The 13,498-nt window shown below is 42.6% G+C and overlaps 1 protein-coding gene across 2 annotated transcripts; it reads left to right on the top strand.

Moving 5' to 3' along the window:
* The first annotated feature begins 6,714 nt into the window (after positions 1–6,714).
* LOC100844177 (F-box protein PP2-A13) lies at positions 6,715–11,846 on the top strand. 2 transcript variants are annotated; one of them, XM_024462470.1, is made up of 3 exons: positions 6,715–7,568; positions 7,803–7,921; positions 11,110–11,846. In XM_024462470.1, the coding sequence occupies exons 1-3, from the start codon at positions 7,227–7,229 to the stop codon at positions 11,240–11,242; spliced, it is 594 nt and encodes a 197-aa protein (XP_024318238.1). In that variant the 5' UTR covers positions 6,715–7,226; the 3' UTR covers positions 11,243–11,846. The 2 variants fall into 2 exon arrangements, with proteins under 2 accessions (XP_024318238.1, XP_003570094.1); XM_003570046.4 differs by having other exon boundaries at positions 6,721–7,568; positions 11,033–11,846.
* Positions 11,847–13,498: the final 1,652 nt, after the last annotated feature.

The following is a 13,498-nucleotide window of genomic DNA, read 5'->3' on the forward strand; positions in this document are numbered from 1 at the left end:
TGGAGCTTGCGGGTGTGCATGCCGCGTTTGATTTGCTCAACGGTGGGTGTTGGATACTCCTACTTGCTACAGTAAATCAGAGAGTTTATTACAGTACTTGCCGTCGAAAAGAAAGAGATGATTACGTGAGTAGTAAATTGACTCTAACCACGCCTGGTGCTTAGCGTCTTGCTTTTTTTTTCACACATATATCTCTGACGTACCCCTACGTATGTGTAACTTTAAAGGTGTGGTGTACTTCCATGGATTTTCTATATTTTTCCGAAGAATGTTGAACCCGTGATGGCATTGGAGCTGCGTGCTCCCAACTGCTCATGCGATTACCATCTGCTCTGTTATTACTGTGTAATCCTTTGGTTTCATCCCGCGCAGGCCCGAGGGATGAGTTCACACATGGGCCGACCTCCTGACGTTGGACCGGACAGTGTGCATGCATTGTGCACTGCTGCGGTACGCATGGTACGAGTGTAGCAAGTAGTAGTAACTCTGGCAGTAGAGTAGCTGTCAAAAAAAAAAAACTTGGAAGCACTGTAGAGTTAGATGAGTAGACCCACGTTAATCATTGGGCCAGTGCACAAGCAATGGCTAGTGCCTGGACATAGTCGAGAAAGCTAAATACAGACAATCTATAGAAGAAGTCAGTCGATTTAGTCACTCGCACGGGTCTGAGGGACTCACGGGAATCACCATGAGATGGATCCGTTTGTTCCCGCGAAAAGGGAGAAGGACATCTACCAGTTTTTAGAGCATGACGATATCGATCGTCCTCGTTCGTAGGTTGTTGATAGCAAGTGACTAAAATTTGTCCAAATATGAATATAAAAGCATCTAGTAGATACATTTAATATTTCGTCACTTAATATGAGACGGGGAGTACTTGATTCTGTTTGTGGTTCTGCTGAATTCAGCACAGCAGCAACAGTTGTGTTTAATAGAAGCGTTCGATCTTAAGTTAGCTTCTGGCGGTAACATGTGCCATCAATAACCGTAATTATTTTTCTGCCGGTGTTTCATGGTGACTGTATTGATTGGATGTGGATATATCTAAATTGCCTAGAGACTTAAATCTAAATTGATGAATCAGAATCATTTGATTAATATCTAGATGTCATTTTACTACCATTCATTTTTTCATGATCCGTTTCGAATTTTAAAGCACAAATCATATCCATGGGTTGAGAAAGCAACTTATTTCTAACTAAAAATCAGGCAATTTAGATATAGCAAACCGTTATTCATTTCGTGTGTTGGCTGAGGGGCAGTTGGAATTTTTTTTCCTGAAGAGGCTATGGACAGTCAGATATTCAGCACATGCATTATTGCTTTAGCATCAAAGATCTCAACTTTATACAAGTACTTAACCATGTGGCAATAATACAATTAAACATCTAGGTATTCTTTTTACGTATATTTTGTACGTGTATCATATGCAAGTTTTCTTAAAATGACTCCCTCGTTTTCGTAACGGATGGCATGTTTTGTTTCCGCAGAAAGACCGACAAATTTACCCCTGACTGAGACCTAAGTTGACTCGATTATCGGTCTGGCTACCTAATTAACCATTTTAATGTTGCCATCCTAAAATGGATGTGACAGGAAGAATGAATGAATGATGCATTTAATGCAAGGGAAAGCGAAGACTAAGCCTCTACCAATCTCTTTTCTTTGGTTTGAGATAAGTTCATATTACAACTATAAACCAAACACGGAGTTTAAATTACCCCACTGAATTTCAATAATGGTTATAACACAACCTGGAAGTATTCATACAGTTTAAATAACCCCTCCCCCAGTCAAAAGATGGTTTTTGCATACATGGCAGATTTTGACCAAGTCAACTAACATTTTTGCACTCTTAAAAATTCTGAAGAATGAAAGAAAAAACAGAAATTGTGTTCTCAGCCAACTGTCAAAATTTCAGCTTCATTGGGCAAACGCTTAGTAGAAAAACGACGTTTCGTTTGAGGCTCAAATTTTGGATTCAAAAATAAAAGTTCCCAGAAAATTTAAAAAAATTAAAGAAAATAATAAATATTGTCGTTAGCCTACTGTTAAAATTGAAACGCATTTCGACTAAGGATTGACAAGAAAATGTGGCGGATAACTTGGTCAAATCTGCCACGTAAGTGAAACCACCTTTTTCCTACAACATGAGATAATTTAAATGATATTAATAGTTGGAGGTTGTGTTTTAACCGGTATTGATGTCTAGGGCCTAAGGGGGTAATTTAAACTCCACGTTTAATTTGGGTTTGTAATGTGAACTTATCTTCTTTGGTTTATCTTGTCGACAAGAGGTCAGCCATTTCATGGGCGGATCCAGTTTATGCCTTGTGGGGGCCAATGCCCCCACTCAATTTTGACAAACCAGTATAAATGTTAGATTTTCACCATTGATGTCCCCTCTAATTTAAGTTGTGACCTTTTAAGAATGTCTAAGTGAGTCCTCTCAACTTTTTTTACTAGCTCCGCCCCAGAGCTGTTCCCATATCAATATTCGGTGGGGTAAAGACATTCTGATTCTATTTTCTCCTTTGTTTAATAATGTTCACTTATAGAAGAGAATTCTAAAAAAATTGAGTCAGGTGGGCCTCACCCTGTCACCGGCTGGATCTGCCCCTGCAAACAGGTTGTCTCCAATATTTTTAAATTCAGACGATAACAGAACAACCCATATTCTGAACAGATTTCTCTTTTTTCACAGAACTGACCTATATATTGAGAAATCCAAGTAGCCGTCTTCTTTTTTTTTTAGGGGAAGTAGCCGGCCCAAAAAGATTGACAGCTAACCGGCCCAATTGTTAGTGAAACTATCTTCGGAGACAGAGGGCACCCAGAACCCAACTCGGGAGTTGGACTTTTGGCAGACCTCACCCTCACGGACCCCTTCATCAGTTCATCATCTTCCTCTGTAATGCAGCCCAATACCACTCCTCTCATTACGGCCCACAATTCTCGGCTGCCCTCCAGCCGCGTCCGTACTCCGTCCGTCCAACGCCGGCACGGCCGCACCTTGGCTGTACGATGGCAGTCAGCCGACACCAGCGCTCCTCCGTATTCCTTCCCCCACCGTCCCCTGTCTCCCGTACCACCAGCCCATAGGCTCCACCTGTCGCCGACGGTGTGGCCTACCAACTTTTTTTTTTTTGATCAAGTGGCCTGCCAACTTCGCTCGTCGTCGGTTCCACGGTAGAGGGAGGGGAGAACCGGAGAACCGGAGAAGCCGCTGCCTCGTCCGGCGAGCGAGTCAGTGGCGCGCGCAGCCGGTACAAGTGTCTGAAACACGCTGCTGTTCGCCAAAAGAAAAGAGAGTCTAAATCTGAAACAGGCTACGCTACATTGTATACTCCGGAATCAGGCCCATCATGGAAAAACGGGTGGTGATCAAGACAGCGAGCTCTGTGAAGAGGCGAATCGTGCCAAAACAAAATGGGTTGTTGCCAGCGTGAGCTGTCAGTAATTTGGTGATATCCACCTAACAGGACCTCTAATTTCCACTCATAAAAACGTTGTTGGGCGAGGGCGTGATCATTTTGTTGTAGTCTGAGATTTTTACTTTTTTATGATATCTTTTCCGAAGAAACAGAGACGCGAACGTGCCCGTTTAAGCAATTTTTTTAACACTTTAAACTGTTTGACAGTAACCTGCTTGCTGTTCTGTAACATCAGATCCAGACATCCAGTCACAACAAGCAGACAAGCTAGACGGCTGGACCATCAAAGATCACACGAGAAAGAGTGATGAGAATGGCTGAATCATCTTCCTCCTGTTCTGAGTAATTACTTGCATCAAGAACTGGATTGCAGAAAGTGGACATTCTGCAGCAATAAAAAGAGCTAGGCATTCTTCATCGAATGGATGAAAGCGTCAACGCGAACCTTGTACTATTCGATCCATTTGGATTCTCGTCCACCATTATCTGCACGTCGAACACTCATAGTCGAAAGGGCTCCAACTTTGAAGTATGAACATGCATGACTGGACGGCCACACTCAAATGGAATAACGTTGTGAACAATCAATTAACAAATCTCCTGCGAACCACACGATCACACATAGTCGTCATAGATGATAGATGTCGCCAGCAAGACGCGCGTTCTCGTTCTTGGACTTAGTTTCAGCACGTTGAGCGTCGAGGTATGGTCACTATCCAATTTCCATCCCATTAATAAAATATCGCTGCATGGCAAGCGTGTCTGGCTAATATTTTTTTGTTTGATCAAAAGAGATCTTATTCCGACCCATCTCGATCTTGATTTGCGGTGGTCCAAATTAAACCATCATCTGTGAGATCATTACCTAACATGTAGCTAGCCATCTAATGTTATTTTGTTAATTTTGTATGTCTGACCATAAAGCTGCCCCCTGTCCTCCCTGCCCATTGTCCCTGAGCACGACTTCTGTAACATGTATAGTACTGTCTACTGTCACCAGATCGAAGCGTGTGTTTGAATGAAACTCGATTGCACGTGTTTGCCGACTCTACTGAAATGAAGATAATTGCCTCTTGCCGTGTCAGGGGCCACGCCACAAGCGCACATGTTGAGACTTGGCTCAACTTTCGGTTGCTCGTGCACGAAGAAGGTAGTTCTTCCATCCAAACTTTCGGCTGTTCGCAACTGCTGGCCGGCTTGGCCAAAACAGTTGTTCATCCTATTCTCTAATAAAAGTTTAAAGGCACAGCGGACTTATTTAAGACCGGCCATCTTGGACGATCCGATGGTGGCTAGATTACGAGGATGACCACCAGAGCACAGGTCAGATCAGATTAAAGTGGGCTCCCGTCACTAGGCGTCCCTATCCGCCCATGCTAGCTCGTCCGTTTCTTCCCAGGCTCACAAGTCGCCCCGATCGCTCTCGGCCGCTACGGTACGTACGTCTGGAATCACGGATGCGCCCATACGCCGAGGAGGAGCACCATGCACTGGCCGGGTGGGCGTCCTCGCCCCACGTCGTTGGTTGCTCCCTGCACCGTCGGTGCGGAGAACCACGGCCCTTCTTCTTTTCGATTTCCGCACGTGTCGCGCGTCCTCCGGCTGTGTGGTTTGGTGCGGCGCAGGCTGGTCGAAAGTGCCCCGAGCTCGCGATGTCCGCGTCGCTGCTTCTGTTCGATATTTTAATTTCCTTGCGACGGGACGACCGGGGCGCGACGTGCGCGCTCCATGAAGGAAAACGATGAGCATGCATGATGAGCGCGCGCTTGATCTTGACCATTGAAGTTAGCACGTGTTTGAACCTGATGACGTATGTGATGACTCAAATGCGCGCTTGCAGGGCGTACAATTCCTTGATCACTGCTAGGAGACAGCTGATACGATCCAAGCGCACTGTTCACGCGTGTCTCTCTTTCGAATGCAACTGGTGGGCACCTGCAAGTTGGTTTTTGGATTGGGGCGGGGGCGCAAAAGGGACACGAGGACACCGACAATTCTCAAGTGGCGTGCCACATACGTAGTGTACAGCAGTATACAAGATTGCAGCAAAGAAAAAAGAAAATTGTGTGACATGACCAGCTTGATTTTGATGGAATCTCAGCTGCCTGTTTGGTTGGGGCGCGCCACAGACAAATTACGGAAGGTGTGTGGTTCCGCGACACGCTACGAGTACACATGTAACGCATTGCATGTGTTAAGACGAAGCGGGTGGTGGCAACCGGCAACCATGCATTTTCATTTCACCCTGGAAATCTGCAAAGTTGCTTTGTCACATGATGTTTGTTTAAGCTAGTGTAGCAATGTCGAACAATGTAATACTGCACGAATGAATAGGCTGAAACGTCGATCTAAAAGAAACTCGCTTTCGGTCCTTCTGGCCCTGCTCGAATAATGCACATGGCAGCACGCTCCATGCAAAATAGATTTTTCATTTCCGTGTCAGTGAACGTTGAAAGTTTGCACCGGGCCAATCTGTTGTTTATGCACTACATAATAGGCAAAGGGAACATGCGTCCCTGAAAAACGACGAAGCGGGGGTCTGACCAGACGTGTAGGTCATGCATCCCTGAAAAAGCTAAATTATTTACTTAACCCTAGTTGGAGGCAGTTCTTGACCATACGTGCAGGTCATGTGTGTTACTCATGGTAACTTAGACAAGAATTTATGACTGGAGTGACTATTTGGAAAAACCTTAAAAAACGACGGAACCAACTCTTTGACACAGCTTGTCACAAAGGGAGGAGCTATGCAGGACATACCTGATTCATGTTGCATCAGGTGAAAGAAAAAAAATCATGCTATTATGAGTTTAATCAGGTTAATGCATCAGTTTAACTGGGAAGTGTGCATCAGGCAAACATAATTCTAAGAATTCTAATTCACAAAGCTTCAAACCCAAAAGAATTTGTGCTATCTTTAGAAGATGCATCAGGTAAATATTTGTTCCCTTGCTTGTCGCTTTTGGAAGGAATTTTGAAGGCTAAACTTTGATAGAAATGCTTGGTGACATATCATTATTTTTCCTTTTAATTGTCTATTTAAACTTCTCTGAATATGTCTATCTTTATGTACTTTAGCGCTGCAGAAGAAAATGCGCACAAATCTAAATATATGCAACTATTTAATCCGAACCAAATCCAAATCCAACGAATCATATCCCCGCAAACATAGAACTGCATATCCTACATAATCCACTACTATTTCACTACGGAGTACCGTATTATCCATTATGCGATTTGTTTTTGGCCAAAGATAACTAAACAATTAGACCCAAATGGCAATGTTACACGGTCAGTAGGTGAGCGACCTACCGTATGGCCGTATCCATACGGGGACCGGGAGAACGGTGGACCAAGTCTCTTCTCCTTCAAAACGCCTCCGAAAAATCTCCCCGTTTCCTCTAAACGCTTCTCCCCTTCCAATCGAGGAATTCTTCTGTCGCAGATTTCGATAGACCTCTTGGTTTGAGGCCGAGGTTTTCACCGATTTGGTGCCGATGCTGGAGGAAGGTCTGGTTTCTAGCTAGACTTGGGCCCAATCTGGTAGAAATTTGGAGCATTTTTGGTCTTTTTACTCGATTTGAGGCCAGCTGGGGGCAGACGGTGCGACCCTTTTGATCGAATCGGCCGTGCAGGGCTTCGATTCGAGAATCATTTAGCTCCGCCTGTCTGATTCTTCAATCTTCCTCGCCTGAATACAAGGCGGTGGTTTCTTGGCTCCAGCCCTACTTGTCCCGGCAAATCTGAGGTGCTGGGAGATTTTGCGCAATAATTCGGGCGATTGGGCCTTGGATGGGGACGGGATCGAGCCTACTCGGCGCGGACGTGGAGTGGGGCGAGACTTCCCTCGGCGACATGCCGGAGAGCTGCGTGGCGGCGGTGCTGCTCCACCTTGACCCGCCGGAGATCTGCCAAGTAGCCTGCCTCAACCGCGCCTTCCGTGGCGCCACCTCTGCTGACTGCGTCTGGGCCGGTAAACTCCCGGCTAACTATCGCTACCTCGCTGCCCTCGCAGCTGCCGCCGATGACGAGGGCGATGGAGACGGCAATGTCAAACGCTGCTCCCCTTTATCGATTAAGAAGGAGATTTACGCCCGCCTGTGCCGACCTACTCCTTTTGATGCTGGTACAAAGGTAACCCATATTGACTATAATTTTTATAGCATTCTATCGGAGATGATTATTATTGTGTCCATATACATATGATGACTAGTTGAACACATAGAGTGGTTAATGTTTGAACTGAGTACATTTCTAATTCTTTTTTGTTGTTGTTCATGTGTGGTTCAGTTGGATGTAGTTCTATTCTGTCCCGCTAGCTTGAAATGATTTGTTCTGTTTAATAGGGATCCATGTTATGGCTTGTAGGAATTCTGGATTGAGAAGAATAAGGGAGGTCTTTGCCTGTCCATCTCCTCAAAAGCGATGGCGATCACCGGTATAGATGATCGAAGATATTGGAGCCACCTTGTCACAGAGGAATCAAGGTATTATTCTCTTGCTGCTTTTTTCTGTATAAATTTCCTCTGTGAGATGTGAATTCCAATAGTTACCATTGGATATTCCATATCAGCATTTGTTTTTTCAGGTTTAAAGCCTTATGCACTTGAGTTCTTGCATGACATGTTCCTTTCTGAGCATCCAAAGAATAATTACTTTTTAATATGCTGTCCTTAAGTCATGTTGAATTCTATATGTTTTTGTGTACGAGGATACTCAGCTTGCAAATAAATATCCACACTAATAGATATAATGATGTGTAACCGCTTTTTATTTGCTGTAGTCTATTTAAATACTATACAGTCTTCGATATGATTATAGATACGGGGAGATGCTGTATTAGTTTATAGCTGGTTAAGTTATCACATAGTTTTTTTTGGTATACTTAATTGATAGGAGGCCTTTCTTGCAAATTAGGCAAGCAATTGATAACAGCCCTTACTCTCAACTTGGCCAAATGTTGCATATTTTGAGAGCTACTTGATTCCATCAGTGGTCCTTGGATTATTACTTAGAAAATTATTTATTAACTTGTCGCTAGTAATAATCTAAAAAAACTTGTCACCAGTATATATTTTTTTAAACTTGTTGCTGGTTTAAACCAGTGAAATATGCAGCACCGATTAAATCATGCGGTGATGATTGGTGAAACTAATGCATATCCTTCGACATGATCATACTCTCTCTGTCCCATATTTAAGTGCTGAATTATTACATGTATCTAGATGCTTTTTAGGTATAGATACATGCAAATTTGGACAAATTTGAGTCACTTAATATGGGACGGAGGGAGTATTATATTATATCATAACAAGTTTAAAAGGAATTTTCATGTTTGCTATTAAGGGCTAGAAATTCGCACATTAATCAATTAAAAAAGGGAAAATCTATACTTTCATGATGGTGTTCTCTAAAAAATATTGCTAATATGGCGGGTCTAGATTATAGCAGTGTAGGTATTAAGAAAACAAGAAGATATTACAAACAAAGCTTCATATAGAAGGAAGAGGTCTCTAAAACGAAAAGATCGATTGAAGAAAGAAGAACATAGGAATAGAATTATTTACGAAAAAAGAACTTTCTTGCTTTGTGCGTGTACACATTGTATGCGCTCTTGTAGTAAGCTCCTAGTTCATCAATCAAAGAGCCATGAAAAAAATTCTTTTTTTACAACATTCATCTACTATGACATAAATTTCAGTTCGAAATTTGATTGTTACATTTACAACATTGTGACTAGTACCAAGAACCCAGACACTGTTCATTTAGATTTGGTACTCTTCCTAGACGAAAATTTTCTTTTTGATTCTTAATGTGTAGATTGAATTTTGATCTGAAATTTTATGACATGCCGCTTACTAGATACATATTGTGTGAATGTGTCAAAAAGTTCCAAATTTTCTATGCCTTCTTCCGATGATGAATTTTAAAGGCTTAGTGCATTAGTGCGCGTAAGCCCCTGAAATCCTGAATGTACCCAAGTCGTCCCCATGTATGGGCTATGGGGAATGCAAGAAAGACATGCTCGTCGCACATGATAGGGGAACAAGGCAAATGAATCGAGAAGGTTGAAGTAATAAGTTCCTTGAATTAATAAAGAAACTCTTTTTAGTTAAGCATGTATTCTAGTTTTGCACTTTCAGTGTAACAAACTTCTTACGGATGAATCATTTCAATGTTCTGAATTCAGATGAAATTACATGATTTATACATGTAGCAGTTTAATTTCCACCATCGAACCATAAATTTTAATGTGTTCTAACTGTATCCTAAATTGGTTATTATTATTCTGAACATAAATATATAATTTCAAATAATATTCCTCGATATGCACTATTCTGGATACAAGCATACAAGAACAGTGACAGAAATGTACTTCTTTTTTTTTGTTTCATTCATTCCCTATTTTGTTCATCAGGTCATGTGAAATACGAAGAATACATAACATATAGCCTTTTCTTTTGTTGATTCCTTAAGAAGTCACTGTATGACTTGAAGCAATCTCCAAGGTAGTGGTATCATTAGTTTGTCCTTAAAGCATATTTAGTTTGACAATTTCCAATTAACTAACTCCTGTATTTTACGGTCAAGGAAATAGGCTGTCTTTGATTGGGCTTAACAAATGCAATTGGATCTTAGCCTACCCAACTCAATTGGATCTTAACTCTCCAAATTTTATTTTTTTATTGCTTACATAGCTAAGGGTGTCCGCAAAGGTCGACTCTTATTTGAAATTTGTTGATGTGGAGGAAAGACAAATAAGAAAGAGAAGAGAACTGACTCTTCGTGAAGTGCCAAACTCTTAGCCAAGAGTCGACTAAGAATCAGTTAATTACTTAATTGTTGACCTTTTTACCATTGTGCGCCTCACATTGAATGCTAACAAATCCTGTAGAGTCAGTTTAAAGACACAACCCATTCTATGTCCTATTTTGCCATCGACTCTAGATGACATGGAGAGTCAATACCGACTCTACCATTGTTGATGCCCTAACCCTCCTAAATCTAGCCACAGTATTTTGGACTGTATTATCAGTTAGTTGCCAAACAACAAATGTAGGTTAATCTAACCTACCTAGGTTAAGGTTAGCTAACCTAGTTATCTTCACCGTTAACCAACAAAACCTTGGTGCCTGAAAAGTATTATGCTTCACCTTTATCTCAAATTTGTTTAACTCTGATGTAAATTGCAGCACAATGTTGCGTTGCTTTGTACTGGAATTGTACTTTTGTACCTGATCTGTCTGTTAATAAGTTCCTTACTAGTACCGGCAGTGCCTATCTTGTGAACCTATTATTCCGTTAGAGAAGTGCTGTTGTAATTTATTTTTTCTTGCATGTATTGTAATCAGCCGTATGGGTTTATCAGTTTCAGAGATTGTGACACGGAACACTTGATTACAACATTTTCCGTTTTCATGTGATTTTCTGTACATCTGAATATTTTAAAAAGGAATGCACTTTGCATATCAAGTTTTGCATAACTCTTTGATCCTCTCACGGTATGATATTTTTGTATTTTTAGCACAGACTTTACCTTCCCTATGTAGATTTGTGTAAATGTAGGATTGCTGAGTTGCTTCCGTGTGCTATTTCAGATTCCATAGTGTTGCCTATCTTCAGCAAATTTGGTGGCTTGAAGTGAGTGGGGAGCTTGATTTCTGCTTCCCTGCAGGTTCATACAGCCTGTTTTTCCGTCTTCACCTAGGTCGAGCTCACAGGCGCATGGGTCGTCGGGTTTGTGGAACCGAGCTCATCCACGGGTGGGACATCAGACCCACCAGGTTCCAGCTCTCAACTTCGGATGAACAGCAGGCTACATCAGAATATTATCTAGATGGAGCAGGAAGCTGGATTCTTTACCACGTCGGTGATTTTGTTATATCAAACTCCGATGAGCTGATCAGCCTGAAGTTCTCAATGATGCAGATTGACTGCACCCATACGAAAGGTGGCTTGTGCGTTGACTCAGTTGTGATATATCCAAAAGGCTACCGGCGTGAGAAGGCAAACAGGGTCTACATGTGATTTTGCATGGTGGTTGTGATGCTCCAGCAACACGAGGCAATTCAGAGGAAGATGGCTAGTCTTTTTCCTGCCCATTCTTATCTGAAAGTCCATGTGCATATTTATTTTGTTTCTTCTTCCTTTCTTTCTGAGAGTTTTGCACGAACGTAAGGTTCTTTTTTCTGTATTCTTTTTAGTGGTAGTTACACAGGTAGGGAGGTAGGGAAGTTTTAGAAAGAGGTTAACTTGACATCTTATTTTTTTGAGTGCACACTAGTGCTAGGCAGTACTAGTCGTCTGTGTTTGGTCCATCAATAAGCGGTCAGTGGCATCTTCATCTGTAATTTTTATCAATATAATGATATTTGGCGAGCTGGGTATTCATCTTTGTTTGGTCCAGGACTAGACGCTGCCTGTATTTAAGAGCTTCGTTTGTTTTCGTGTGCCAGCTCATATACATGAGAATGAGGATGATTTTTCTTTTGGCTGCCCTGTTCGTATGTTTTGCACAGAGTTCATATCGCGTCGTGAATTACTACAACACAATTTTGTTAAGACATTTACTTGGACCGATAGGAAAGCGTACTAATATTGGATCCTTTTTTTAAGCGACTCGAATATTGGAGAAAATCCTGAACAATTCATCACGGAGGGCAGGCAGCTGTGAGGGCGTGAGGCCACCGGCAATCGTGGGCCGAGACAGCCCGGGAGGCGTGCGGACTGCGGAGGTGCGGACCGATATTATTTGGGCTGCCTCGCCTGTCTCGGGCCGAAGCTGCTCCGCATCTGCCGCAGTGGATCGTAGTGCGGAGCTGGGTGCAGGTAGAACAGAAGGGAAGGGTGGGCGCAACGGCACACTGTATAGATGTCTGTTTTGCATGACGACGACGATCCAATTTGCTACTCTCAACTCAACTCCGTTGACAGGGGAAGAACCCCAGCCGTCGGAGAAAAACCATGGTTTCCCTTTTTATTTTTGTCGGTTTCACTCGCCTTCGCCGGCCTATTCAGCGTTTGGGGGTGAAGTGAATCAACGTGTGTCCTATTGTCCTGAAATCTTTGTTACAAGGTTTCGTGTGTCTTTAGCGACGGCGGTTTGAGATGGAGGCATTGACGATCGGATTAAACGTCTCCAGGATCCATCCTGTTTGTTTTGATTATGATAGTCTATTCCATGGAGTTGATGGATCTCATGACTCGTAATTTTGTGATTTTGGTCATCTTTCTCATTGGTGATTCAACGGCTTGACAACCTGGCTTAGTTTCTCACCCCTAGGGTGGAAGGCTCATGTGGCTCCGTGAAACCTACGAAGTTAGTCCAGTTTGTGAATGTTAGTCTTCTACGGTTTATTTGTCAGTGATTTAGTTAGAGAAATATCAAGATGCGAATGACGTAGCTAAATAAGTTGGCTTCAAGTGAACTGAGTCTAACTCAGGTGGTCGGTGGAATCAGCCCACCTAGGTTCAAGTTCTCGACTTGACATAAGTGCTCACATTTTCTTGGACTATTCCAAGATTTAACCGGTGTTATTCTTTCAGTGATAGGTGACGTAACGTCAACAGCGAGGCACATGCGGTGACTTCGTCAATCTCTCAAGATCTACCGGCTCAATCTTTCTGGGTGCTCATAGGTGTAGGCATGGGCGGACCCAGGTTAATGTTTTGAACACGACAAGCAAGAACGAAGAACGAAAAAGAAATCACAGCACAAGTACACACGATTTAACGTGAAAAACCCTCTCAAACAACGAGAGGGAAAAAACACGGGCGCCAGCCAGCGAAACTTCACTATATGGGAGTGTTTACAACGCCAGGGAGATTTCACGAACTCAACTCGTGCGAACTCTAACCAAATCGGCGGTTTACAAGAGATATATATAGCAGAAGCATTAGGGCAACTCAGATCCGTAACGGTCACATCGGAAGTTCCAGTTGGAGGCCGGAAGTTCCGCATATTTCTGAATATCCGGAAGTTCCGCCACTGGGATTTGGATCACAAACCAACAAACTTCACCTTGAGACAAATTCCTTCTTATAGTAAATTCCTCCTTGTAGCA

Source organism: Brachypodium distachyon, chromosome 3 (genome assembly GCF_000005505.3).
Source record: "Brachypodium distachyon strain Bd21 chromosome 3, Brachypodium_distachyon_v3.0, whole genome shotgun sequence".
Lineage (NCBI taxonomy): Eukaryota > Viridiplantae > Streptophyta > Magnoliopsida > Poales > Poaceae > Brachypodium > Brachypodium distachyon.